Source organism: Malaclemys terrapin, chromosome 6 (genome assembly GCF_027887155.1).
Source record: "Malaclemys terrapin pileata isolate rMalTer1 chromosome 6, rMalTer1.hap1, whole genome shotgun sequence".
Lineage (NCBI taxonomy): Eukaryota > Metazoa > Chordata > Testudines > Emydidae > Malaclemys > Malaclemys terrapin.
Window position 1 is genome coordinate 23,381,212 of NC_071510.1, and position 27,007 is coordinate 23,408,218.

General features: G+C 39.7%; 1 protein-coding gene and 1 long non-coding RNA gene across 4 annotated transcripts in view; one reads left to right on the top strand and one right to left on the bottom strand.

The window, feature by feature from the left end:
* Nucleotides 1–27,007, bottom strand: part of GLDC (glycine decarboxylase) — a 68,784-nt gene that overhangs the window by 37,931 nt on the left and 3,846 nt on the right. For 2 of the 3 annotated variants that reach the window (XM_054031513.1, XM_054031514.1), the window contains 5 exons: nucleotides 13,145–13,280; nucleotides 3,361–3,525; nucleotides 2,909–2,986; nucleotides 1,793–1,940; nucleotides 1,341–1,537 (listed from right to left, as the gene is read on the bottom strand). In XM_054031513.1, the coding sequence (XP_053887488.1) occupies nucleotides 1,341–1,537; nucleotides 1,793–1,940; nucleotides 2,909–2,986; nucleotides 3,361–3,525; nucleotides 13,145–13,280 (724 nt within the window). Of the gene's footprint in view, nucleotides 1–1,340; nucleotides 1,538–1,792; nucleotides 1,941–2,908; nucleotides 2,987–3,360; nucleotides 3,526–13,144; nucleotides 13,281–16,115; nucleotides 16,253–27,007 lie in introns of those variants that run through there. The other variant, XM_054031515.1, reaches the window with a different exon arrangement.
* On the top strand, nucleotides 5,498–26,153 carry LOC128838953 (uncharacterized). Its single transcript, XR_008445331.1, has 3 exons — nucleotides 5,498–7,631; nucleotides 23,208–23,378; nucleotides 24,122–26,153. It is a non-coding gene; the product is annotated as an uncharacterized LOC128838953 (long non-coding RNA).

Sequence of the window (27,007 nt, forward strand, 5' to 3'; positions counted from 1 at the left end):
CACACATGCCAACAGGAGGGGCTCATGAGAGGTGAGTGCACAGTCACACCAAGCATTTTGTTCTTTGGGATAAATGTGAGACGCAATGTAAGAAAGGAGGGGGGAAAAGGTTCATAAACATGCTAGTGGTAAGTACAAAACCTATTAATTTCAGAAGTTGTATAGTTTCAGAAGCATGTGTAGGGTTTTTGTTCCAATATGTACAATTTTTAACTGACCATTATAGTGTATTCCATTAAGCGTGTTCTCAATATTCCAAAACACTACTATACTGGGTATAATATAGGTATCTTGTTCAGTATTTCTCCTCCTTTCTCTTCCCCCCCCCCCCCCAAATCATTAAGAGTTTCCCCACCTTCACTGCATTATGTAGTTCAAGTTTCCTTCACTTAAATTTCTTGATACCTCAACAGGTTTTCTGAATTTTCTGTCTGCTTCCTGAAGTTTATGGTAGTGAGGAGTGAATCTCAGTAAGGGTTCAGATAAACATTTGAAAGTCTGGTAAACTCAAAATTAGTAAAGTAAGTGAAATACTGCTAATTCAAATGGCCTGCATGTCCCACAAAGTGAGATGTCCCTTCAGTGGGGGACCTCAGACTCACATGAGGACAGCTCTCCTGGCCACCAATTTTTTTTTTTTTTTTCTAAATCAAAATTATTGAGCTTTTAAACTATTGCCCACAGGCCCCACTTTTTTAATAGAAAAGAACTTAGATACTTCTGCTTCTGAATTCTCTCAGTGGATAATTTCATTCTCTCAAGTTTTCTCTGTAAACAGTGTTTTACTTTACCCATTTTTTTTATTATAATCTTGGGGAAATTACAACCATGTTTCATTCTCCTAATTTATGAGACGAATAGTTAGGACACTGGACTGGGGGACCCAGGTTTAGTTCAGCTATAGAGCTGTGTGACCTATTGGGATCCAGGAAGTGAGTGGGCGGAAGTGTGCTGTGTGACCTTGGGCATGTCACTTAGTCTGTGTCACAGCTCACCATATATAAAATGAAGATACACCTCTACCTCGATATAAACGCTGTCCTGGGGAGCCAAAAAATCTTACTGTTACAGGTGAAATTGTGTTATATCGAACTTGCTTTGATCCGCCGGAGTGTGCAGCCCCGCCCCCTTGGAGCACTGCTTTACCGTGTTATATCAGAATTTGTGTTATATTGGGTCACGTTCTATTGGGGTAGAGGTGTAATTGTATTTTCTCTACCTGAAAGAGCTGTTGTAAGGGTAAGTTTATTAAAGATTACGAGGTGCTTAGATACTATGATTTGGGGGGCCATAGCCAACATTTCCAGCTGACAAATTAAAGAACAATGTCCCAACTTTACCTTGTAACTCCAACCATTCTCCCAGGCATCATTCTCACCAGGTTTTCTTTGACAGCAAAGAAGGAAGCATGTGGTCCCCCATAACAGAGTGGTACCCCAAACCTCTGGGAGCTACCCAGAGCAACATCCACCCCAAACTCTCCGGGAGGCCTCAAAATACACAGAGCCAAGAGGTCAGTAGCACAGCAGACAAGAGTCTGAAAACATAAGAGCATAGAGTTGTTAGCCTCTTCTCTGAAAGCATACACAGTATCAGTTTGGGGAATCAAAATTCTACTTCAAATTCTTTTATAGCATTCATGTGAAACTGAAGCCTAAAAGTAGTTTTTGCTCTATACATCATCTATAAAGAAAATTACAATGCCTACAGTTATAGCTGAGTTAAACGTCAGAGCTAGTCCAGTTGGGGGGGGGGGGGAGAACAGGACAACAACGATACTACTTAATCTTACCCCATTTTGGTGGGCTCTTTCAACTAGTTCAGTGAAGTCTTCCACCTTCCCCTCGGTATCTGGGTACTGAAATAGCACTCCACTGACATCTTTACCACTGAAATCCATCTCATGGGACAATTTCAGCTCAATGACAACACCACTGTAACTGCAAAGCAAGAGATGGAACGCAAAAGTTATTGAAGCCATTTCATACTTTGGGATAACATTTAACAGATTTGACTTCTTCACTGATCTAGGGAATATTTTTCTTAAAGTATCGCTGATTGAACATGCTTCCCACTGCTACACAGTTAAGGAAGTGCTAGCATCTATGGTGGTGAAAGCTATATTGTGCCATAAAAATAGCATGTGATCATGAAAGTAAAGATCATCATCATTGCATATGCTGAAGGGAGCAAAGCTAACTTATATTTTGCATTTCCTAACTTTGGAGGGCTTGGCTTTGCAACTTCTATTTACATTCTCTTAATATAGGATTTTTGTATGTAACTATGAATTTATTAAGAGTTTGTTTCACTAAACCTTACTGATTTCCTTCAAAGTAATGCATAATTTGCTAGGTAAGAATGTTCAAATGGCATTCAATGCTCAGATGTGCACAGGTATGTTAACAGTGCAGACAGGAGAAATATTTTGTTTCTATACGTTTACCTCCATTTTAAAAACTGTGAATTAATTCACGTCTGTTTATTTGGAAGTTAGTTACAAACAAGATTGCATCATACAAAATTACTATATTTGCTTTACATAGACTAATGCAATATTGAACCAGCAAGATGTTTAGCTGCAGATAAACAAGGTAGAACTTTAGGTACTAGCTATTGGAAATGGATCTAATCCGTTAGTTCAGCCCCTGAACTGGATATGAATGAAATATTCATACAAGGTTTGCATGAATTATCCTAGGGGAAATCCTCAGTATCATAAAAGTAAGTCCCCAAACTAGTACTGTAGGTTCTCTTACATTTCCCAAAGCACACCTATTTATCAACATAATCAGTGTTGTACTTGAAATATTTTACCATCACACCTCTTATTCTATACTGATCAAAGATTGAATATTACATGTGCTTGCTTGTGCTACTTATTAAGCAAGATGGAGATTGGCATTACTTTGCTCTAGTTTGGATTACTGCTATCGTTTGAGGGTGGCATCGGACATCAACATAGAACTTTCTCCTCTTGTTGTGCCTGTTTAAAAGAAGGGGAAAAAAGGTTAAGTGGATCAGGGAACAAACTAAAACTCAATAACAGTCTACAATGGAACAGTTGCTTCTCTCACCCACATACACATGTTTTTATTATAATACATATTTCACACTGAGAATGTTCTGAATTCTGAGAAATGTAATTCATAAATGCAAAGTAAGAAGTATTATATACAGTTAATTTTGTGTTTGTGGAAAATACTAGACTAGCACTCCAGAAGACTGATTCACTGTGAGGTACAGTGTCTTTTTTTTTTTTTAGTCCACTGAACCATTCAGTCCCACATAAGGAAATAAAGCAAAACACCTCACAATTCTTTCTTGAGTCTAAATTTGCAATCCATTTGCGTGTGTTACCTGTGACACAGTTGCATAGCCTCTGCTGCAGCAGTCCCCTCATCCAGTAAAGATGCATTGGCCACATCCATTCCTGTGATGTCACACACCATAGTCTGGTAATTTAACAGGCTCTCCAGTCTACCCTGGGAAACCTCAGGTTGGTAAGGGGTATACTGGGTAACCCTGTTAGATAAACACATTATATATATCAGGTCACTAGCGCTTCTTTGCAAATGGATTTAAACAAAGTATTTCCCTCCCTCCTCCCCCCACCCCCGCCGCACTATTTTACATGACTATAAATAGAGAATCTGTTCAAAAGCACACTAATGTGTTTTAGTTGTTCCAGGAGGGTATTAAGAGAATAGAAGTTGAGAATATTTATCCCGCCAATATTAATTTGGTTCTTTACTTGGCAAATTTTTTTCTCATTTTGAACAGAATAAGTTAAAATTTACTATTTTTGAGATCATGAAATTATCTGTAATTACAGAGGCAAAGGAGCTAACACTGCTGGTTGGGTCAACAGAACTTAATTCTCAGCAACTGAGGGGTGGAGAAAGTCTATCGGGGTCATAAAATATTTAGATCTAATACAAGTTCAACATTTTGGTGTTGTACTTTTAACCAATCTGCTTTTAGAAATCTGATGTTTGCAGTCAATACATTATTGAAACTGTCAAGACATTTAAAAATCTAAGCCTAAAATACTTGTCTGACTACATAACTTTATGGAATATACAAGTGTGCGAACAAACTTTACTATCCCCTTAATGGCTACTCCAAAGCTATAATGGTTCAGAATACTGGGGTGTTGGCTCTGTAATAAACCGCTCATTGAGGCAGCTGGTATCCAGCTCATTCAGTTTCACATCAAGGAATTTACCAATTCACGGGCAATTGTCTGTCTTCCTTTTTAATGGAAGAAATCCCACTCAAAAAAACTCTAGTGTTTTAATGCAAAATAAGGGTTGAAAAGTCAACTAGAGTTAAGTCTACAAGCTCAGCCTGAATGGTAAACCCTTAAAATATAGTCTCTTGAAAAATCAAAATTTGTCAGGTACAATAAATTATGATGGGGGAGAAACACAACTGACTGGAATCTCAAATAGCCTTACATAAAGTAAGTTACATCATAGTATGTAACCTTCAGAATTGGTTTGATCTTGAAGTCTCAATGAGATCCACAAATAAATCAAGTCCGGATAGAGGGAAATCAATTCAGTAGTTTTAATACTATTTATGTTTGAAGTTGTACAATCCAGAATTTGAGATACTCCTGTATTTCTTTTGCAGTTCAAAATCTGTATGCACTGAGAGAGATTAAGATTCTTCTCTGAACAAGGATGCAACACTGCTGAGGACTCTGATCGCATCTGCGGTCAAAAATGCAATAGTCTCTGAAAGCACCAAAAATAAACCACACAATGCACCAGAAAAAGATACAGCTTCTCCCTTCTAAATTAAAATTCTGGAAAAAGTCTGTAGTGCTAAACTAAGTTTCCCTTCTTCAGGAACTCAAAAAGGAGTTAAACAGATTCACAATTTAAAAACCTTTTCAGAGTATTTATCAAAACTGAACTCTGATGGAAACCTATTTAAAAGCAACCATGAGGAAAAAATTGAGTTGGGAAGGGTAGGGGGACTTTAAGCAGTTGTTTGGTTTTCCTTATAGCCTGATTGAGATGGAGGGGCGGGAAAGTTCTAGATACCATTGTTTACCCCTCACAGTAATCTAGTGTTTCATGAACAGGAAAAACACTATACAAAAGAAACCACGGTTATATTGAAAAGTAACCATTCTCTTATTTCCATAGGATACTTTAATACATTGAAGCAGAGACAAATGGGAAGAGATCAAAGTTACAATGAAAGGTTCAGAATATGCAGCTCTAAACAGATGTCAAGGAAGCTGAAGGTATTTTTCAGTATCCCAACACACAACAGAAAGCAAATGTTTTCAAGTAAACATTTTCCCATTTGGAATGATGTCTGGTAGTAATTTTCATATTCGAGACATTTGCCCTGTTGTACATACAACCTGTGTTGAAGTTTCTCAGTAAGGAATTTATCATCTTAGGGCTTCCCAATTCTGCTCCCTGCTGGTATGGCTTAAAATAAGGTTTGATGCATGTGACAGACAATACTGCAGAACTGGACATAATCACTAATACAGCTTAGTGATATCCATGTTCTGACTTTGAATTGCAAAAATACTTACAACAAAACAGTTTTAATTAGTTCTGCTAAGGAGACAAAGTTTATATATATACATATACATATACATACACACACTTCGCAGAAGTCAAGGAAGTGTGGACCTCCATGTTAGTACAGAAGTTCAACAGTTCTGTATGTTGTATAACCACTTATTCTACGCTAAACACAAAGGAGTTTGTTAAAACAAAGTTCATTCTGAAAGCTAGTTCACCCTGGAATATGGCCACAGACACTGCCAAAATTCTGGACTTTAACAATTCTAACTTCAAATCATTAGTTCAAATAAAGTGGCTTTTTTTGAGATCCAGGGAATCTGATTCGTAGGAATTTCCCTGAAATCTGTTTTGTATTAACAAGGCAAATATTTGAAGTTTTTATACAGCAATTTTGTCGTAGATAAAATTGGGTTCCTACTAAAGGAACTTTGACAGTAGTATATTTGCATAATAGCAACTACAATAAATCAAATTAAAAGGAATGGTTAGCATAATGACAAGGAACACAAACAGGGTCCTGTGCAAATAAATTGGAGGAAAACATATGGCCCTCACTCACTGTCTTTTCTGATCAAAGGGAGTTTCTACAAGTTAACATTTCCAAACTAATTTCAGCAGTCTGGCTGTGATTTAAAGGAAGCACTCCGAGTGGCAAGGAGATTTTTTTTTTTTTTTTTATTTTTTTTTTTTAAACTTAAACAAGCCAGTATATTCTAGAGCTGTCTGGAGATATGAAAGTTCAGTACTTTCTCTTAAAGAAAAAAATGCAAAAGTCTTAAGTTAAAACTAGAAGTAGTAAGTGTAATGAGTATGGATTTGTCTGCTTCTCTATGCTTCTTTTTCTGTCACTGTGCTTAGACTTGTTCATCTGTATGACTATAAGCTCTAAGATGTTGTTGAAAGTTCTGAAGGTGCACTCTAAGGGTATGTCAACATAGCAAAGAAAAACCCACGGGTGGCCTGTGCCAGGCAACTCGAGCTTATGGGGCTCGCACTGCAGGACTATTTCACTGCCCTATAGACACCCAGGCTCTGGGACCCTCCCGCCCTGTGCTTTTTTCTTTGCTGTGCAGACATACCCTACGCATGTCTCGCAAGAAACAAGCTTAAAAGAATTGTGAAATAGCAGTAACTATCCCTTAAGCAGGGCAGGCAGACATTGGCTGAAAACATGGGTTTCCTGGTCAAAGCTTGGGCTACTGACCAAAAGAACTGGCTTAGAAAGTAGTGGAAATCAGAATGTTTCAAAGACAGGCATATTTTATTTTTGTTAATGAATTAGAGTCCTTATTACCCTTCTGAAAATAATTTTTATTGCTTCCAAAGCCAACTCTTTTGGTTCTACTTTGCCTCAAACTAGATCTCTGCTGGGAAGTACTGATGAAATGGCAGATTCCACAAAGACACACAACTCTATTTTCTAAAAGTACTGAACAATTTATTGTATTTTTGAAAGATTTTAATAGTTATGTATATACTTATGAATGTTGTTTACAAGGTCTAAGAACTTATCTAGAGTTTTCATTTAGTGCTACTGTAATTTGTTTCCAAATGGTTAATGAAACAGCAGTTAAGCTGATTTACCCAGTATCTGTATGATCTCTCAAGGTCCTTTCCAGTCCTATGATTCAAGGAGTCATCTGGTCCAGTCCCCTGCCCTCACTTGAAGGTTTATATGAAGTCTGATTCTTGAGAATACAGCAAGCCTTAGGAAGACTGTCAAAGAATAGACTTTCTATAGTCTTGCTTTTTCTAGCCTGTATCACTGAACATTATGTGCCCAAGAATTACTATTTCCAGTCATGGATCAGTGCTAATTGTTTTCTTCCCTGCTGGTTTATATTAACTTTTCAAGGGACCTTGAAACTTGAGAATCCAATCTCATGTGCCACCAGGGCTAGAAATATACACTTTCTACCGCTACGATGTATGGATTCCCAGGGATACAGAGCATTCATTTTGAAATCTTAACGGGTAAAAAGTCACAGCACCTTTAAAAATGAGGATATTAAAGTTACCAGAACCCCACCACTCCTACCAGGATTTGTGACCAATATCTTCATGTGACACAAGGTGAGAGATAATCTTCTTTATAATAGAAAGCCAAGACTTCCAGTATTTAAATTTTTTGAATTATCTGGCTTTTTTTCATTTTGAGTATCATGTTCACTATTAAATAAAATCAAGATTGTGGCAATAAGTGTTATATGTAATATAGACAGCAATATTTGTCTACATAAATTAAGGCATAAAGAAGACACAATGAATGTCTGTCTGATAAACACACATGCAGAATATTTTAAGTATTACAGACACAATTATGTTGAACTTTAAGGTTGCAGAGTTAAACACTCAAATGTTCAGAAATGCCAGATTTAAGTTTACTGGTGTAACCTTCATTCTTCCCCCTTATGCATATGCTTGATACAGTCTTTAATTATATGGTTGCATACTATATATATATATATATTTTTTTTTTTCTTTCGGTGCTTAAAAATACACTAGTCCTGAAATATTTTTATGGGTCCATCTGAAGCTCTATTAAGGATCCCCACTTGGTTGAACCACATCTTGGCCTCATTAACGGTGCCTTCCCAACCCATGTAAACTAAACCACAGGGATTTTTACTGCACATCCATAACCTAGTGTTGCCATGCACTAAGCACAGCACCCATCAACATACAGAGCTCATGAAAAGAGCATTGTCGTCGTCCCCCCCCCCCCCCCAAAAAAAAACACTGAACTTGCTTTAAACAAGTTACTCAAGTATACTCAGCATAGAATCCCATTAATTGTGATAACATACTGGGTTTCAAGAGTACCTAAAGTGACTGTAGAGCCAAATTTCAGTTGTCTCAATGAGACTAAGGCCCTTTGAAAATTTTACCCTTTTGCTTGTGTTTTTCCTGAGCATGCACTCTTGCTGCCTTCAACCTCATATATACTTTTTTTAAATGAGCCTTATTCTTATAAACTGCAATTTTGTAGCCAAAGTGCACAAAAGTCAAACGACTCAGTCTCTAACATTGTGATAGAGACAATGAATATTACTCTAAATACTAACACTAAGATGAATACGATTAAGTCTAGGCTTTTTCAAAAACAACAAGGAGTCTGGCGGCACCTTAAAGACCAACAGATTAGTATTTGGGCATAAGCTTTCGTGGGTAACAACCTCACTTCTTCGGATGAATAGAGTGAACAAAGTGAGGTGGTTACCCACAAAAGCTTATGCCCAAATAAATCTGGTCTTTAAGGTGCCACCAGACTCCTTGTTGTTTTTGTAGATACAGACTAACACGGCTACCCCCTGATTCTAGACTTGTTGTAATCTTATTTACGAAACCAAATATTTTGTAGTCTTTGATTAGTTTACATTCATGTCACGTCACGGGAATTAATTAGCTCTGTTTCTAGGGAAACAGTTCAACGCAATGATAATGTGAAGACTACCAGGAATCATGTGCTCATAAATGTGCAGTGTTTACGCAGTCCTGCTCTGCTGTGCAGTTTACACCATACTACAGGGTTTTGAGGCAGGTAATGTTGAATACCCAGAGAATAGAAACTTTTTTTTTAAAGTAAAAATACTGATTAGCCAATGCTTTATAAAACGGCCAATATTTTGCAGTGACCCACCAGAAAGTCTTATAAGGATTTTAGAGAGATGAGCTGCTATAAATCTGTTTTACACAAAGACTAAATGGGTTTTAAAAATAGCAGGCCACTTGGTTCTGTCTCCAGATCTCAAGAGCTAGCTATGCTAATACCACAAAACAGAATGTCCTCTCAATGATAAAATGAAACCTAACCCCCACACTTTCACTATTAAATGTGTTAAGAATGACAGTGTCATTAGAACTTGCAAGTAGCCTGTAACTATATACAATTCCTATGTAACTGGAGAAAAAGGAAATCAAGTAATTGATATAGTGTCAAGCCTGAAAAAAATTGAACAAGTTTTTGCCTAATGGAGTTGCCTGGTAGAAAAAAATCCATCATTTAGAATGGATTGGAGATTACAATCTTAAAACTCTCATTGCTTACTAACTTTGACTGTCCCCTCCCCATCCTAAAAAAGTAAGCCTCCTTTTCAACTGAATTCTCATCTTGTCTCAAATGGGGGTGGGGGTGTGTTTTTTTTTTTTTTTTTTTTTTTTAAGTTTAATTTTTGAAGCAGATTGATCAAGGTGACTTTTAGAGTACAGAAATCATTACATATTTCAGACTTCAAAAACAAGTACTTTTCTTGAAACTAACTCAAACAGCCGCTATTTGTGTTCAAACTTCAGGCATTTATAAGAACGAATGCGTAACCTTGTTTTGACAATTTTTCATTTAAAAATATTTAAGCTGTTTAGTCTTTCATCGTGAAACAAAGTTGTTGTTCACCATTGTCTGGATAAATCAGCTTGTTTTGAGACTCCTACAGAGATGCTTATTTTCCTAGAAGCTCTAACTTCCCTGGAAGACTATTCTCTAGCAAATCTGCTAAAAAACACAATATTCCCATCTGAAAAACACTCTCTGCTAAATGAAAACCCCTAATCCCTTCCCCCTCACTTCCTCTCAGTGCCACACCCAGTTCTTTTAACAGAAGACTCTGCATTGGCCATATGTCTCAAACTGAGATGTATGCATGTCAAGTGAACAATTCCTTTCTACCCTAACCCACTTTCCAGGGCCATGCTATATTTCAATATTAAAAAAAAAAAAAATCATCCTGAAGTGTGCCAATCTTCTGTATTGGGATATCGGAAGTTGGGAAGGAAAGAGCTATGTCATGATGCATAAAGCAGAAAAGGTAAGCACAGCCTCATGGGAAATACTAGACTATAAACATGGGGTTGCAGTATTTCAACACCTAGCATTTAAAATTCAAGACTTGCTAGAGAAGTTTGATTTCTTAAAACCATAAATTTTGCAGAGATTTATAATGGCTTTTTGCACTCCAGCATAAATCATCATCCTAGGACTCAAAAGCTTAAGCTTTTGTGTGCTAAGATGTGCTTTTTAAAAAAAGGGCATTCCAAAAATGTTTTCCTTAACTGTTTTACCAAAACTTTTTTTTTTTTTAAGTTTACCTTTATGCAAGGGTGACTTGATTACAGTTTAAGCCTCTACATGGGAAACAAATATTTAATAGGCTCTTCAGTCTAGCTGGGAAAGGTATAACACAATCCAATGGCTGGAAGATGAAGACAGACAAACTCAGACTGGAAAAAAGATATAGATTTTTTGACAGTGAGGGTAATTAACCACTGGAAATTTTAGCAAGGGTCGTGGTGGATTCTCCATCACTGGTTACTTTCTAAAATAAAAATTGAATGTTTTGCTAAGATGTAGAAATTATCCTGGCAAACTTCTATGGCCTGAGTTTATACAAGCACTCAGACTAGATGATCACAATGGTCCCTTCTGGACTTGGAATCTAATCTATGAATCCACTTGCTGTCTGACTTTCTTTGCATTTCATTGGAGAGTTTCTATCCACTTTTAATATTTGCACACCAGCTCTGTACTGAAATATTTAGGTTGCAAATGATGCAGGATGATGACTAGGACAAGACAAATCTAGCCTTGTGTTAGATGTAGTATATAACCATACCAAAAAGGTGCAATGTGGGGGAGGACAGAGATACCTGATGTTTAAGTAAAGCAAAGAGACCCCAGCCTGGCACAGATGTTTTAGTGGTGTGGAACAATGATTAAGCAGGGTTAAAACCTTATGTTCATTCTCAGCCAGCCAGTTTTTAGTATCCCAGAAAGGGATCTCAGCTGGCTGAGAACGAACATAATGGTTTCACAGTCCTTAACAAACACTCCACAAATCAAGCTTAGAACTTAGTTACCAATGCTTTTTACAGCAACTAGTTTAGCTGTGCTTATATTCTACTTAATTTTTTTTTTTTTTTTTTTAAATCGGAAGCACTGTCTTCTCTACTTTTTTTTAAAAAACTTGTCTTTTATGTAAGACGAAGTTGATTTGGCGGTGAAGACTAAGTTGAGGTCTTCACTTCTGTACAGAAAGGAGGAGAGAATATTTATGGCAGAGGTCCCCAAACTGTGGGTGGTGTGCCCCCCTAGAGGGATGCAGAGGAAAATCCAGGGAGCATGATGGGGCCCAGGCCAGCCCCCACAGGGGGGTGGAGAGGGAGTGCCAGCCAGAGCCAGTGCCACTCCACTCCCAGCCCTCCACCCAGCCCTGCCCCCACAGCTCCACACCCAGACCTTCAGCTTTGCTTCCAGCCCCAGCTCTTGCCATCTTACCCCTGGCTGCGTCCCTCACCCCCAAGGCACGACCCTGCTCCCAGCTCCAGGGGCAGGGGTCACAGATGGGGTAAGGAGGGGGTGCAATCCTGAAAAGTTTGGGGACCACTGATCTAGGAATAAGGGATTTCAGATGTGAATAAGGATGGTGAGTCAGAATATTGGATGGTCTTCAGTCTTTGTGCAGAGTGCGTGGAGATATGGAGGCAACAATTACAGTTGGCATTGGCACATTAATGCTCTAGCTTTTTCCATATTTTAATTTTGAATTTTAAATATCCTGTCCAAATTTGTGGTTGGGGAATATTTAACATTTTGACCATGCTGCCTTCATCAGGAAATGTCTTTAAAGAGGTAAAGGGCCATGACTGTCGTCATAGTGAAGCACATGGTATACAGATATTCCAAGAAGTAACTAAAGGAAATTTATCCTCTTCAGATTCTTGGAAAAATAAGTCAAGTACTAGTTTGACTGACAGTACTCTAAAGCTTTTCAGATAGGAGCACTGCTGTTGCATGAGCTCTGAGAATACACTGAATGAGACACTCAGTACATCTAAAAATTCTTAACAGTGGGTAAACTTAATTTATTCTACTTCAGTAACTGCTAAACAAAGAGAAGCACCCAAATTCTGACTCTGTATTCAAGACATCTAAGCTTCTTGGTTTGAAAGACTGAGTTAGAGAAATCTCATGGGCTAAAGATTTCTGCAGCTTTCTACTTCCTTCCAGTCAGTACAAAACCATCATTGTTTCTCATGAGTCAGATATATCCATCAGGAACTGCAGATGCCAGTGAGAATAGGTATTTTGAACCTCAAAGCTTAAATTTTGGGCAGAACATAAAATTATTTTAATCTGGGGTCTTGCTTTATCAATTTCTCAAAGTAATTGAACTTATGAATGTTTCTGTTCATGCCAAAGTATGGGTTAAGTGAACAAGAAGTGTGAACTTTCCACTCTCAACATTCATCTTGACTCAAGTAACCATATTTCTTTAATGCCACCTGTTTAGCTAATACTCTGCATTAGGCACCAGATCTTTCAAACTAAGGAGATGCTCTGTTCATGAAAAAATAAGTTACACTACCTTTCTACTACTACATTATGGATTAAACTCCTGCTAAAGCCAGGATGACTATTTTTTTGATTCCCTTAATCAAGTTTCAATCTGACCAGCACCTCACCTGTATCAAGAATGGGAATGTCTTGGCAAACAGCAGTGTTGTATATCTTTGTCTATGAATCACACTTATAAAAATAATATATATATGAAGTATTTCTATGCTTGTAATCTGGAAATGATATACATTACCATCCTGCATTCTCCAACAAATTCCGCACAATGGCCTGAGGTACTGAGCAGTTGTAATAACCCATGCCAATGTAGGACCTCCAGATTTTGTTCTTGTTTGCAATATTGTGTAGAGTTTCAAGGATTTCATTTTCACCTGATTGAAAAGAAAATGTTATAGCATAAAATGTTATACAGGAACAAATGTTAATTGTTTTAACTCAACGGCCTTGTTTGACTTGGTGTAGAAATGAGCAGTTAACAGTTTTAGAACAAACTAAGGGAAGAGACAGTAGTAAATGAGGTATTAATCTAGCAAAATATTTAGGGAGAATTTAAGTCTACAGATCAAAATATTTTCCAAAAAGGAGCAGACTTGAGTAATGCTGACATTATACATTCACTTCCATTTTTCCTCTTCCCTTATAGGTTGCCTTTGTGAATAGTTGCACCCCACTAATCTCTTAACATGAAAGATTTAGTTTTAGGAAATTATTCTTTTCTTGCTTTAGTCCTACAATACTAATACAGTATAAGTTATTTAAACAAAGTAAATGCCACTATCACAGGATAAACCATTGCCTAAATCTTCATAAGATTCCAAACATTTTCCATCCTACAGAGGGAGAATGTTGTGGATTTTCAAACCCCATGTGCTTTCTGGGGCAGTTATGTATGCATGATAGGTAAGGTCCCATGGGAATCAAGACTGAGGGGAAAAACAACTGAGGAGAGTTGGCAGTTTTACAAAGGGACACTATTAAGGGCCCAAAAGCAAGCTATTCCGCTGGTTAGGAAAGATAGAAAATGTGGCAAAAGACCACCTTGGCTTAACCACGAGATCTTGCACGATCTAAAAAATAAAAAGGAGTCATATAAAAAATGGAAACTAGGACAGATTACAAAGGATGAATATAGGCAAACAACACAGGAATGCAGGGGCAAGATTAGAAAGGCAAAGGCACAAAATGAGCTCAAACTAGCTACGGGAATAAAAGGAAACAAGAAGACTTTTTATCAATACATTAGAAGCAAGAGGAAGACCAAAGACAGGGTAGGCCCACTGCTTAGTGAAGAGGGAGAAACAGTAACAGGAAACTTGGAAATGGCAGAGATGCTTAATGACTTCTTTGTTTCGGTCTTCACCGAGAAGTCTGAAGCAATGCTTAACATAGTGAATGCTAATGGGAAGGGGGTAGGTTTAGCGGATAAAATAAAAAAAGAACAAGTTAAACATCACTTAGAAAAGTTAGATGCCTGCAAGTCACCCGGGCCTGATGAAATGCATCCTAGAATACTCAAGGAGCTAATAGAGGAGGTATCTGAGCCTCTAGCTATTATCTTTGGAAAGTCATGGGAGACGGGAGAGATTCCAGAAGACTGGAAAAGGGCAAATATAGTGCCCATCTATAAAAAGGGAAATAAAAACAACACAGGTAACTACAGACCAGTTAGTTTAACTTCTGTGCCAGGGAAGATAATGGAGCAAGTAATTAAGGAAATCATCTGCCAACACTTGGAAGGTGGTAAGGTGATAGGGAATAGCCAGCATGGATTTGTGAAGAACAAATCATGTCAAACCAATCTGATAGCTTTCTTTGATAGGATAACGAGCCTTGTGGATAAGGGTGAAGCGGTGGATGTGGTATACCTAGACTTTAGTAAGGCATTTGATACGGTCTCGCATGATATTCTTATCGATAAACTAGGCAAATACAAATTAGATGGGGCTACTATAAGGTGGGTGCATAACTGGCTGGATAATCGTACTCAGAGAGTTGTTATTAATGGTTCCCAATCCTGCTGGAAAGGCGTAACGAGTGGGGTACCGCAGGGGTCTGTTTTGGGACCGGCTCTGTTCAATATCTTCATCAACGACTTAGATATTGGCATAGAAAGTACGCTTATTAAGTTTGCGGATGATACCAAACTGGGAGGGATTGCAACTACTTTGGAGGACAGGGTCATAATTCAAAATGATCTGGACAAATTGGAGAAATGGTCTGAGTTAAACAGGATGAAGTTTAACAAAGACAAATGCAAAGTGCTCCACTTAGGAAGGAAAAATCAATTTCACACATACAGAATGGGAAAAGACTGTCTAGGAAGGAGTACGGCAGAAAGGGATCTAGGGGTTATAGTGGACCACAAGCTAAATATGAGTCAACAGTGTGATGCTGTTGCAAAAAAAGCAAACATGATTCTGGGATGCATTAACAGGTGTGTTGTGAGCAAGACACGAGAAGTCATTCTTCCGCTCTACTCTGCTCTGGTTAGGCCTCAGCTGGAGTATTGTGTCCAGTTCTGGGCGCCGCATTTTAAAAAAGATGTGGAGAAACTGGAAAGGGTCCAAAGAAGAGCAACAAGAATGATTAAAGGTCTTGAGAACATGACCTATGAAGGAAGGCTGAAAGAATTGGGTTTGTTTAGTTTGGAAAAGAGAAGACTGAGAGGGGACATGATAGCAGTTTTCAGGTATATAAAAGGGTGTCATAAGGAGGAGGGAGAGAACTTGTTCACCTTAGCCTCTAAGGATAGAACCAGAAACAATGGGTTTAAACTGCAGCAAGGGAGGTCTAGATTGGACATTAGGAAAAAGTTCCTAACTGTCAGGGTGGTTAAACACTGGAACAAATTGCCTAGGGAGGTTGTGGAATCTCCGTCTCTGGAGATATTTAAGAGTAGGTTAGATAAATGTCTATTAGGGATGGTCTAGGCAGTATTTGGTCCTGCCATGCGGGCAGGGGACTGGACTCGATGACCTCTCGAGGTCCCTTCCAGTCCTATAATCTATGAATCTATGAATCATGAATACAGGCACTCCAGGAAGGGACCTTTACTCACCTGAAACTGGCAGAATCAACAGCTAGATGAAGCTGTACATCATTCATAATTAAGGTTTAGTGAACAGGTCATAAATAGATCTCAAACTTTCCTAGCTTCCTACCCAGGAACATCAGAGGCTAGAATACTAAGGAACTTTATATTTTACCTTATTCTCAGTAATAATATGCCATGTGCAGTGGTAATACAAAAGATTTCTCCCTTCATTTCTGATGCAGTTTATTCCAGAAGGAATTATAGAACATAAAACTGGGCAAATCAGGTCAGTTTCATAGTAGAGTAGGCTTTGGAATGGACCTCTCCACCTAAGTGAAAGGTTACAGGGCCATTAGCAGAAGACACATTGCAACTCTCACTAATCACAAATACGATAACGAAAATGTTTAAATTGTGGTGCAGATGAGTAATTGGTTCCCCCTCCTCCACCACCACTATTGTATTCATAAAGTCACATTTACTGCAACTGGTTCCCAGAGGTTAATGGCTTGAGGAAGTTGTTTTCGCAAATACTTCCAACAAGATTGATCAGATTTGAATGGGATGGACCACTGCCATGGTGCCATGTCTGATTGGAATTCTCACACATGGTGATGTCATGGTGTCTTTTCTTCTTTATGTGGCTATAACCACGAGGCAATTTATGTGCAGGAAGTGGAGCATTTGTTCAATGCAGTCACAAAATGTGGTGGCCTAGATATTGGCCAATGACAGTATTTGTCATGTGGAGAGGCTGGCCTCAAAACATCAACTCTTTTCACAGACCGAGCTGTATGATACTTGATGACCATACTAACTGCCCTGCATTGTATCTGAACTGGTGAGCTAAAAGTGTGGTGGTTTTTCCCCCACCCCCACCCCCACCCTGTATCACTACCAATACCTTGAGCAATCCATTCCTTGCAAATGCCCTCTTAAAGTGCATGGGTTTATCCAGCCCTGAGTAATGTTTCCTTTCTGATAAGAAGAGAGCAAGTTTAAAGCCAGAAGGGATTATTGTGATAACCTAGTCTGACTTCCTGCATGTTGCAAGCCACTGAACTTCATCCACTCACTCCTATACTAGGACCATAATCTCTGGCTAAGTTACTGAAGTCCTCAAATCAGGATTTAAAGACCTCAAGTTACAGAGAATCCACCTTTTGCTCTAGTTCAAACTAACAAGTTACTTATGCTCCATGCTGTGGGGAGAGGCAAAAAACCCAGGGCCTCTCCCAATCTGACTTGGGGGACAGGGAAGGGATTCCTTCTTGACCCCAAATATGGTTATCAATTAGACCCTGAGCATGTGGGCAAGACACACACCCCTCCCTTACCCCCCAGCCAGATACCTTGGAAAGAATTCTCTGTAGTAACTCAGAACCCTCCCCATCTAGCATCCCATCACTGGCCACTGGAGGTATTTGCTGCTAGCAGTCACCAGATGAGCTATGTGTCATTATAGGCAACCTCATCACATCACAGCTTCCATAAACTTAGCAAGCTCAGTCTTGAAACGAGTTAGGTTTTTTTGCCCCCACTACTCCCCTTGGGAGGTTATTCCAGAATTTCACTCCTCTGACTGTTAGAAATCTTCATCTAATTTCAAGCCTAAACTTGTTGATGGCCAGTTTAAATCCATTTGTTCTTGTGCCATCATTGACCTTTAACATAAATAACTTCTCTGACTCTCCAGCGTTCATCCCTGGTGTATTTCGAGAGCAATCATATCTCTTGTCACCCTCTGTTTGGCTAGGCTAAACAAGCCAAGCTCCTTAAGTCTTCTCTCATAAGATAGGTTCTCCATTTCTGTGATCATCCTAGTAGCTCTTCTCTGCACTTGGTCCAATTTGAATTCATCTTTCTTAAATATGGAGACTAGAATTGAATACACTATTCCAGATGAGGTCTTACTAGTGCCCTGTATAATGGTATTAACACTTCCTTTTCTCTCCTGGAAATACCTCGCCTGATGCATCCTAGGACTGCATTAGCTTTTTTCATGGCCGCACCACATTGGTGGCTCAGTCATCCTGTGATCAACCAATACATCCAGATCTTTCTCCTCTTCTGTCACTTCTGATATGTTCCCAGTTTATAGCAAAAATTATTGTAGTTACTCTAAGTGCACTCTGCACTATTACATTTCTAATATTCCAGTTTTCAAGGTCCTCCAGATCTTCTTGGGCCTCCTCCATATTGGCAATACCTCCCAACTTTGTGTCATCTGCAAACTTTATTAATATTCCCCCATTTTGTACCAAGGTCATTAATTAAAATGTTAAATAAGATGGGTCCCAAGACTGCTCCCTGAGGAACTCCTCCTCCCTTCAGCCTGACAATTCACCTTTCAGTATGACCCATTGTAGTCTCCCCTTTAATAGGGTTACCAGATAGCAACCATGAAAAAAATGGGATGGGGGCGTTAAATAGGTGCCTATATAAGAGTCCCAAAAAATGGGACTGTCCCTTTAAAAATTGGACATCTGGTCACCCTACCCTTTAACCAGTTTCTTACCCACCTTTCAATTCTCATATTAATCCTCATCTTTAATTTAATAATTTCCCATGTGGAACTGTATCAAATACCTTACTGAAATCCAGGTAGATTGGATATACTGCATTTCCTTTTCTAAAAATTGATTATCTTCACAAAGAAAGATCAAGTTGGTCTGGCACAATCAACTATGTTGTAATTTATCCTAATTTTTCCTCTATTTTCTGAACTACTTTCTCTTTCAAAATTTATTCCAAGACTTTGCATACAACTGAGGTCAAGCTAAGGGGCTTGGAGTTTCCTGGATCATTGCCCCCCCCCCCCCTTCTTAAAAATAGGTACTATATTAGCAATTTGCCAGTCAGAGGTAACAGCCCCCAAGTTGTCAGATTCATTAAAAATCCTTGCTAATGGTCTTGCAATTTCATGTGCCAGTTCACTTAATATTCTTGGATGGCGATTATCTGGGCCCCCTGACCTGGTCCCATTAAGCTGTTTTGAGTTTGACTTCTACCTTAGATATAGTAATTCAGACTTCTATATTTCCATTCCTATTAGCCACCCTGAAGCTACCCTTAAGTTCCTTATTACCTTTATTAAAAACAGAGGCAAAGTATTCATGTAAGTGTTGGACCAGGCCTAGATTATATTTAATCGCCACTCCATGCTCAGTGCTTAACAGTCCCACTTTTTTCGTTTTCTTTTTATTTATATGGCAGAGGTGGCCAAACCACAGCTCTTTTACAGTTAAAGTGTGACTTGTGGAGCCACCCACATTCTCTGCCCACCCCCCCAATTCTCCACCTACCAGACTGGGGTCTGGGAGCTTGGGGCTTCTGCCCTGCAGCAGGGTGGTGGGGCTAGGGACTTCTCAGAGCTTCAGTCCTGCAGGGTGTACCTGCTGGGGCTTCAACAAGAGCAGGCCTCTCACGGGGCTGAAGCCTTGAGCCCCAGCTCACAAACTTCTGACAACTGTCATATTCAGCTCAGAGGGTAAGTAAGCTTGGCCACCCCTGTTTATAGGATTAAAGAAACTTTACTGTTGCAAGATCCAATTCTGCGTGGCTTTTGGCAGTTCTCACTTTTTCCTCTATGCTTTCTGACCTCCAAGAGGTAACTTTCCTTGCAGATCCATCCCATCTTCCATTCCTTGTAGGCTCTCTCTTAACCCATTTGAGATGTTTGCTCATCCAGCTTGGTCTGCAACCTTTCACTATGAATTTTTCCCCCCTGCTTAGGGTACAGGTTTCAGATAGTTTCTGCAACTTTGACTTGAAGTAATTCCAAGCTTCTTCCACATTCAGATCCTTCAATCCAGTCCACTTCCCTTAATTCTTCCAGGTCTGCCCTTTTGACATGGACCCTATTTGCAGACTTATTTTTATTTATCCTTCCATTTAGTTTAAACCAAATTAGATCATGATCACTCAAACCAAGGTTGTCCTCTACAACCATTTCTTCTATGTGGCCCTAGTGACTAGCCAATACTAGATCTAAAATGGCATCACCTCTTGTTGGTTCAGTGACTATTTGAATAAATCTGTCAGCTATGACATCCAGGAATATCTGGGGCCTAACACTATTAATAGCATTTGTCCTCCAATTTACATTTGGGAAATTGAAGTCAGCTGGGAATTGTGTGATTGTGGGATTTTTTTCATTAAAAAATACTGAAGATGTTTTTATTCATATCAAAATCTGATTCTGGCAGACTCCATTTTATTACCCAGACTCTTTATGTTGGTCTACGGACATCTTAGTTGTTTCTGTGTGGCGTCCCCCGATTCCTTGCTCGATTAGGTACAGTCATTCTGCTGCCAATATCACCTACCTGACCATTACTGTCAGTGGTCTTTTCTCTTGGATGTCTGTTCCTTTCTCCATTGCTGTATCTTCTTACTTGATTTTCCTCCCGCTAGTATTTAGAAGCGGGAATGATGATTACATGAGCATCTCTCAACGGTGTTCCCAGAATTACTAGTCTTAAAGCTCTTTTAATCAGTTGTGCCAATCTCCATCCAAGAAGTCTATTTCCCTTTCTAATCAGGTGGAGTCCACCCCATAAGAACGCTCCTCTGTCCATGGATGCCTCTCAATGGTCAAACATCCCAAATCTCTCCTTCATCGTACCATTGCCTAAGCCATCTGTTGATCATCATAATCTTGTCTTCCCTTCACTCTCTTCTTCTAGGGATAGGTTGAATCCCAATGAAGATCACCCGAGCTTCCATTTCTTTAAGCATCTTCCCCAGCCTGGCATAGTTTCCCTTGATAGATTCTTGCTGGAATGCATCATTATTTGTTCCAACATGAAGAACAAATCAGTGGATTCTTTCCTGCTCCCATAGGATCCTCTTCACTCAGGTCTACAACCTGTATCTTAGCTCCTGGCAACCAGCACACGCTTCTGTTCTCCAACTCCACTCTAGTGATAGGCCTCTATGTAATTGAGGACTCCCTACTAAGAACAGACGGGCCGCTTATCTGCCCTTCTTAGTAGGGAGTCCCTAGTTACACAGACCTTACTCTTCCTGGTGTTTGGTGCAAGTCTCCAGCTGTCAGTCTTCTGTTTTCACTTGCAATCTTCTGTGAGTCATCCTCTATTGTTCTGGGACTCCAAATCTCAAGGAATATAAATGTGTACTGGGGCCATGTACTCCTTGATGCCCTTGATGGAAGGCTTGTGCTCTAGAATACAGACTCATTTTAAAATAATATGGGGTTTCTAGTCCTCTAGGTAGTCAAGAGAACTTTGAAAATGTGAACCCTCTGTAAAAGATAGTCATCTTAATTAAGTCTAAATCAGCCTACAGCAATGGATCTGGGTGCTAATTTTTGAAACCCACTACCAATTTAAGAGTCAATATTGCTAGCTGTTACACGGCAGACTGTTTTTAGGAGAAACCACCCACTAATATGCTAATTTTACAAACCCAAATTGTCTAAAATTGCCAAAATCCTAAAGGTTTCCTTCCCAGCTATCAATCTTCAGTTTCTCCACTCCGCCTCTCAATTTATTGTGCCATTATGTCTTGTCAAATTTTTTTTTTATGGCAGATCAAGAACTGTCTGGCTTCAGATGCTGCTACTGCCTTAGTATCCCTTCTTCCCCAGACTTCATAATGTGGTGTTTACATAATAGTTCTCCCCCTTCTAGAAGTCTGGTTTATTAACAACATTCAAAACACCACAATTCTTCCGGATCACAATCCTAGTTGCAGAGTTCTTATGCCTTTTCCTGCTGAAACTTCACTCCAAGCAAACTTGCTCCCCCTAGCCTTCTGCTTCAGAACTAAGGAGAGCTTCAGTATAAAGCAGTGGTTTTCAAACTTTTTTTTTTTTTTTCTGGCACCCCAGTTGAAGAGAACTGATGCCTGCTACTCAACGGAGCTGGGGATAAGGGATTTGGAGTGTGGGAGGGTCTCAGGGCTGGGGCAGAGGGTTGGGGTGAGGGCTATGTGGTGAATGCTGAGCTGGGAATGAGGGGTTCATGATGTGGGAGGGGGGGTCTGGGCTGGGGATGAGGGGTTTTGGGTGCAGGAGAGAACTTTGGGTTTGGGGGGCTCAGGGCTGGGGCAGGGGGTTGGGGTACAGGAGAGGGTCAGGGATCTGGGCTGGGGGTGCAGGCTGTGGGATGGGGTTGAGGGATTTGGGGTGCAGGAAGGGGCTCTAGTATGGGGGAGTGCTCAGGCAGCTCCTGGTCAGTGGCGCAGTGAGGGTGCTAAGGCAGGCTTCCTGCCTGTCCTGGCACCGCGGACCATGCTGCACCCTGGACCCAGCCAGCAGCAGGTCCACCTCCTCGGTGGAGGCATGCAAGCGGCTCCATGCACCTCTTGCCTGCAGGCACCGCCCCCCAGCTCCCATTAGCAGATTCCCAGCCAATGGGAGTGCAGAGCCAGTGCTCTGGGTAGGGGCAACACGCGGAGCCCTGGGGCCTCCCTGCCTAGGAGCCGGACCTGTTGCTGGCAGCTTTCGGGGCGCAGCACAGTGTCATAACAGGTAGGCACTAGTCTGCCTTACCTGGACAGCACTGGCGATGGGACTTTTAACCTGAGCTCTAGTTCTTTTATATCCTGCAGCAAGCCTGACTGCTAGTCATGTTCCCATTACGTGGTCCTGAACTGAAATGTAAACTAGTTGCAGGTGAGGCTGAAACCTAGACTCTCTTAATGTGTCAGCTCACCCTATGAGTGGCAAGTACTGAATTTAAGAGATGAATAAGGTTACTGCAGTGGTTTACATAAATTTAAATTTTAAAATGGAGAATTTCCACTTTGCTATCCCTGAGTGCTGCCAAATCCAGGGATCTCGTTGCAGAATAGGGGTCTAATTTGCCCGTGAATACACAAGCCTTGAAAACAAATTGCACTCCTGCATATTAGTCTTCTCTGAAGACAGGCTGTATGAACAAGACTAGTGACATTGGTCACAATATACAACATTTGTATGTATTATTTATACTTTGCAATGTAAACACTCTGGTCTTAGATCACAGATTTATTTTTCCTCTCCAGGTAGTGAAATAAGAAAGCATCATACTAAACTAGGCAAAATAAAACTGATAAATGAATAGATTTAAGAAACACATGGAAGTCAGCCAGCACACTCAACCTCCTGCTGCCAGTTTTCTAGGGCAGCACAGATTAAATGCTTAATCTTCACTCTCTCCACTGAAAATAGTCCTGTAATCCTTCAAGTACCTTAACTGACAAATCTTTTCTGCTGAATAAATAAATGCAGTTGACCTTGTTTCTTTCCTTAATTCAGTGTATAACATCAGAGGCAATACTAACAACAGCAATCATTAGTCTCATGGTATTGTTATATCCGAATCATGGAAGAGAACACTGCAGCTTCTGCCAGGAGTTCAATGTTCACATTTATGGATTTCACAACTTCAACAAACAAGTTGCTGCTTTTTAGCAGCAAGAGCCTTACGTAAGTTTCCAATTTCTTCCCCCTCTCCCTCCTGTCTCTAACACACCCATCTGCTTTATGCTTTCTAGAAGCTATAAACCACTTAGTTCTTTGTGTGATCTATATTGTTTCTTTCAAAGCTTTGCTTAGATGACCTGATTTTACTTATTTGAGACCGACTAATCTATGTAAGATGACAGTCTGAAATCAGAGCTCTGCATCTTTCCACTCCCATCCCACACAGTTCTACTTATCTGAATGTTGTTCTCCCACTTTGTCACTAAGGAACAGGTAACACACATCTTTGTATGACAAATGATGCTAAAGAACAGTCTCACGATAGGTCTAAGAATGCCCAGTTCTGGAATGTTTTAAAAGAACCGGCACCAGTCCATGCACATATAGCTCAGAATCATTTAATCCATAAACACTGGAGTGGCAAAACCCACTGTCCATCTTGGATGGAGAAGCACCAGAGTAGGAAGGGCTCTGCTGGCAGTAAAAATGTGGCCACTGGTCAAATGACACTGAAAGGCAGGGACGGAGGACAGCAGTAACACATCACAGAACAGATAGCAGAAGAGCATGGATCTGAGGTTGAGCCATAACCAAAAAGCAAATGCCAACTAACAATCTGTTTTGGTGAATATATAACACTCATTTCACTCCTGTGATGCAATGCCAATCAAACAAACCTCAGTAGAATTATAGCACCTTAATTCACAATTAATGTATGCCAAGTCAAATAATGTTTTATTGGTTAGTAGTTTAAACTTCCTAGACGTGGTCCCTTGCCCACTAAACGCTGACAGAAAAGAGACACTGCACAGAACAACGAAAAGGTAAGGAGAGTGCTCAATTTTTATTTATTTATTTTTACTTAATGTATGTGGAACATCACAGGTGCCAGAAGGAGAGAAGGAACTGTCAAGGACATCTTATGTACCCTGGATTCTGTTTGGGAGGGGAAGCCAGTGTCAGGGTTTTTTTCCTCTGGAAAGAATCTCTATTCTTTTATAGAAATCTTCACACTGTATTGATTAAGCATAGTCCTATTTCAGATTTACCACAGCAATGACATTTCCTTCCCCCTCTTCCATCCACCCACTGGCCTTATCTACATTAAGGGCACATCTATACCAGGAACACTCTACCAATATGGGAATACCAGTATTTTATGACAATATAAATGGCATCAATGCTAGGAGAGCTCCTCTGGTAAAGCTGTGCTTTTACCTGTACCTTATTCCACTAGCCCGAAGTGAAAGAGCTATAATTGTGAAAGTGAACATTTGTGGATATAATTGCATCACCAGTGGCTTCTGTCAGCACAGTTATATTGGTTACGGAAGGGATCGCACCTCTCAACACCGCTGACATAACTATTCTGATAAAAGCCTATAGTGTAGATGTGGCCAATGAAATTTAGAACTTATAGCTCACTTCTAAAGCCACATGTCATCCCTCCAGAGCCATACCACTCCCCTATGCCCATTTCCTCATTAGGAGATCATCTTTATTGCTGGATCAGTTACACTTAGTTAATATCAAGGCCTTGTCTACCATTGAAAGTTTTATCAGTTCTACAGATATAAACTCCTGTGTTAACACTCTTATTGCAGTCTGAGTGGCTTTTTTTCCAGGTTAGTTTAAACCCTTTGCTAAGTAACATATGCTAAATATAAAGCACCACTTGTATTAAAATAAGTGTTCACATGGGGGTGGAGGAGTTATACTGGTATAAATTATATTGTCTTAAATTCACACTTATTCTGGAGAGAAAAAAAAAAAAGCAACCCTCCCACATAGACAAAGTCCAAGAAGGTATACCACTACCATAAGCTAAAATAAGGCAGAAGTTGAAAGCACTCAATTCCTGCTTATTCTGGATGAGTGGAGGTTTGGAGTTTTTGTTTTGTTTTTGTTTTTTTAAAGATGTGTATCCAACCCAAACTTTGACTTCAGTGGGACCTGAGTACATGCTTGAATGCTTTCCTGAACTGATCCATATTCTCTGGAATAAAAATATTCTATGTATATTTTTAAAAGCCCTGTTACACAAGAACTATTGACCTAGTCCCAACAGTCAGATTAGGAAAGGGTTAGCTATTTAAAATGATCAGGTTTAACAAAAAATACTAATAGAGATTACGTGCCCCACTCCCACATAAAATGTGAAAATTCTGCATACATTTTGTGAAGTGTTAGGAGAAGGAAATTTTTTTTTAGTTCATCTAATATGTTTTAAATTAAATGTAATTCTCAAACACACTTATCTTATAGATTAAAGGGAAATAATACATACATACCACATTTCTATAAGAAATTCTACTTGATAGCTAGAAAGACAGCCTTCCCTACATTAGCTAGGAGGCAAGTCTGATCTAGCTCTTCTGGGTACAATTTGTTCAGTACCAAGTTACACAGTTTTAGACAGAGCTTTCTAGTAGATCTTTAAACAAATATTGTCTTCCACCAGCAATACAAAGGAAGACATGGAATAGACATGGAATGCTTGCCACATTACAAAAGTGGGCAAATTCTCATACTGCCCCATCATAACACAAGGGGGAGGGAGGGAGAGGGGAAGTAGGACAAAAAAGTGGCAATGCACAAATGGAAAAAGCTATTTTTGAATCCCACGTGGTGCCTGGATCAAAACAGTAATTCAAACAATGGGAAATAGCAGAAGGCGCACAAATGAAAGTTTTGTGCTCTAATGAACTGGAGAATATATGCAAATATGTTTGAAGGGGATGGGATTAATTGAGGAAAAGCATGGCAACTTTAACATGGGTCTTTTGCAGAGCTCCTCAAAATCTGATTTTCAATTAACATAGTAGATACTATTTCCTCCAAATCATTTTATTGTTTCTTCATCCCAGAGAGGAACATTTACAGTACACGTGGGTACAAAGTGTTAAGGAACATCTAGTACACAGGCTTTTTTGATATGTAAACATGTTGACATAGCAAATGAGTTACTCATGTGTTTAAACCACACTATTACAACAATGAATCAATTGCACAATCTGTCCCCTTCTGCTTTCTAGTTGGGCTTCTGAAGTGCCTGAAATTTCCAGTTCACAAGCTCAAACCTAAACTAAATCTGAACTGTATAGGTTTTTAAGTGTCATTGTTTAACAGAAAGTAGCAGGCAATAGTCAATTGGATTCCTCTAAAGTTTACTTTTCAAGAATCTCTTTTTTAGCATAATAGAAAAGATTAAAATAGGGTAACAGCTGGACTAGTCTCCAGTTAACTAAACAAGATGTTAGCAAAGGAGGTCTTATGAAGAAAATATTTCCAACAGTTGCCTGCCTCAGACAGCGAGTAGAAAGTAGTTATGATAGAACATCACTAAGGGCTGGTCCACACTGGGGCAGAGGATCGATCTAGGAAATGCAACTTCAGCTACACAAATAGTGTAGCTGAAGCCGACGTTTCCTAGATCGAACTAAGTTTACTTACTGTGGGTCCATGCGGCGCAGGCAAGCTCCCCTGTCGACAGCGCTTCCTCCTCTCGGCGAGCAGGAGTTCCGCAGTCGACGGGGGAGCGCTTCTGGGATTGATTTATCGCGTCCAGATGAGATGCAATAAATCGATCCCAGAAGATCGATCTCTACCCGCCGAATCGGGCAGGTAGTGTG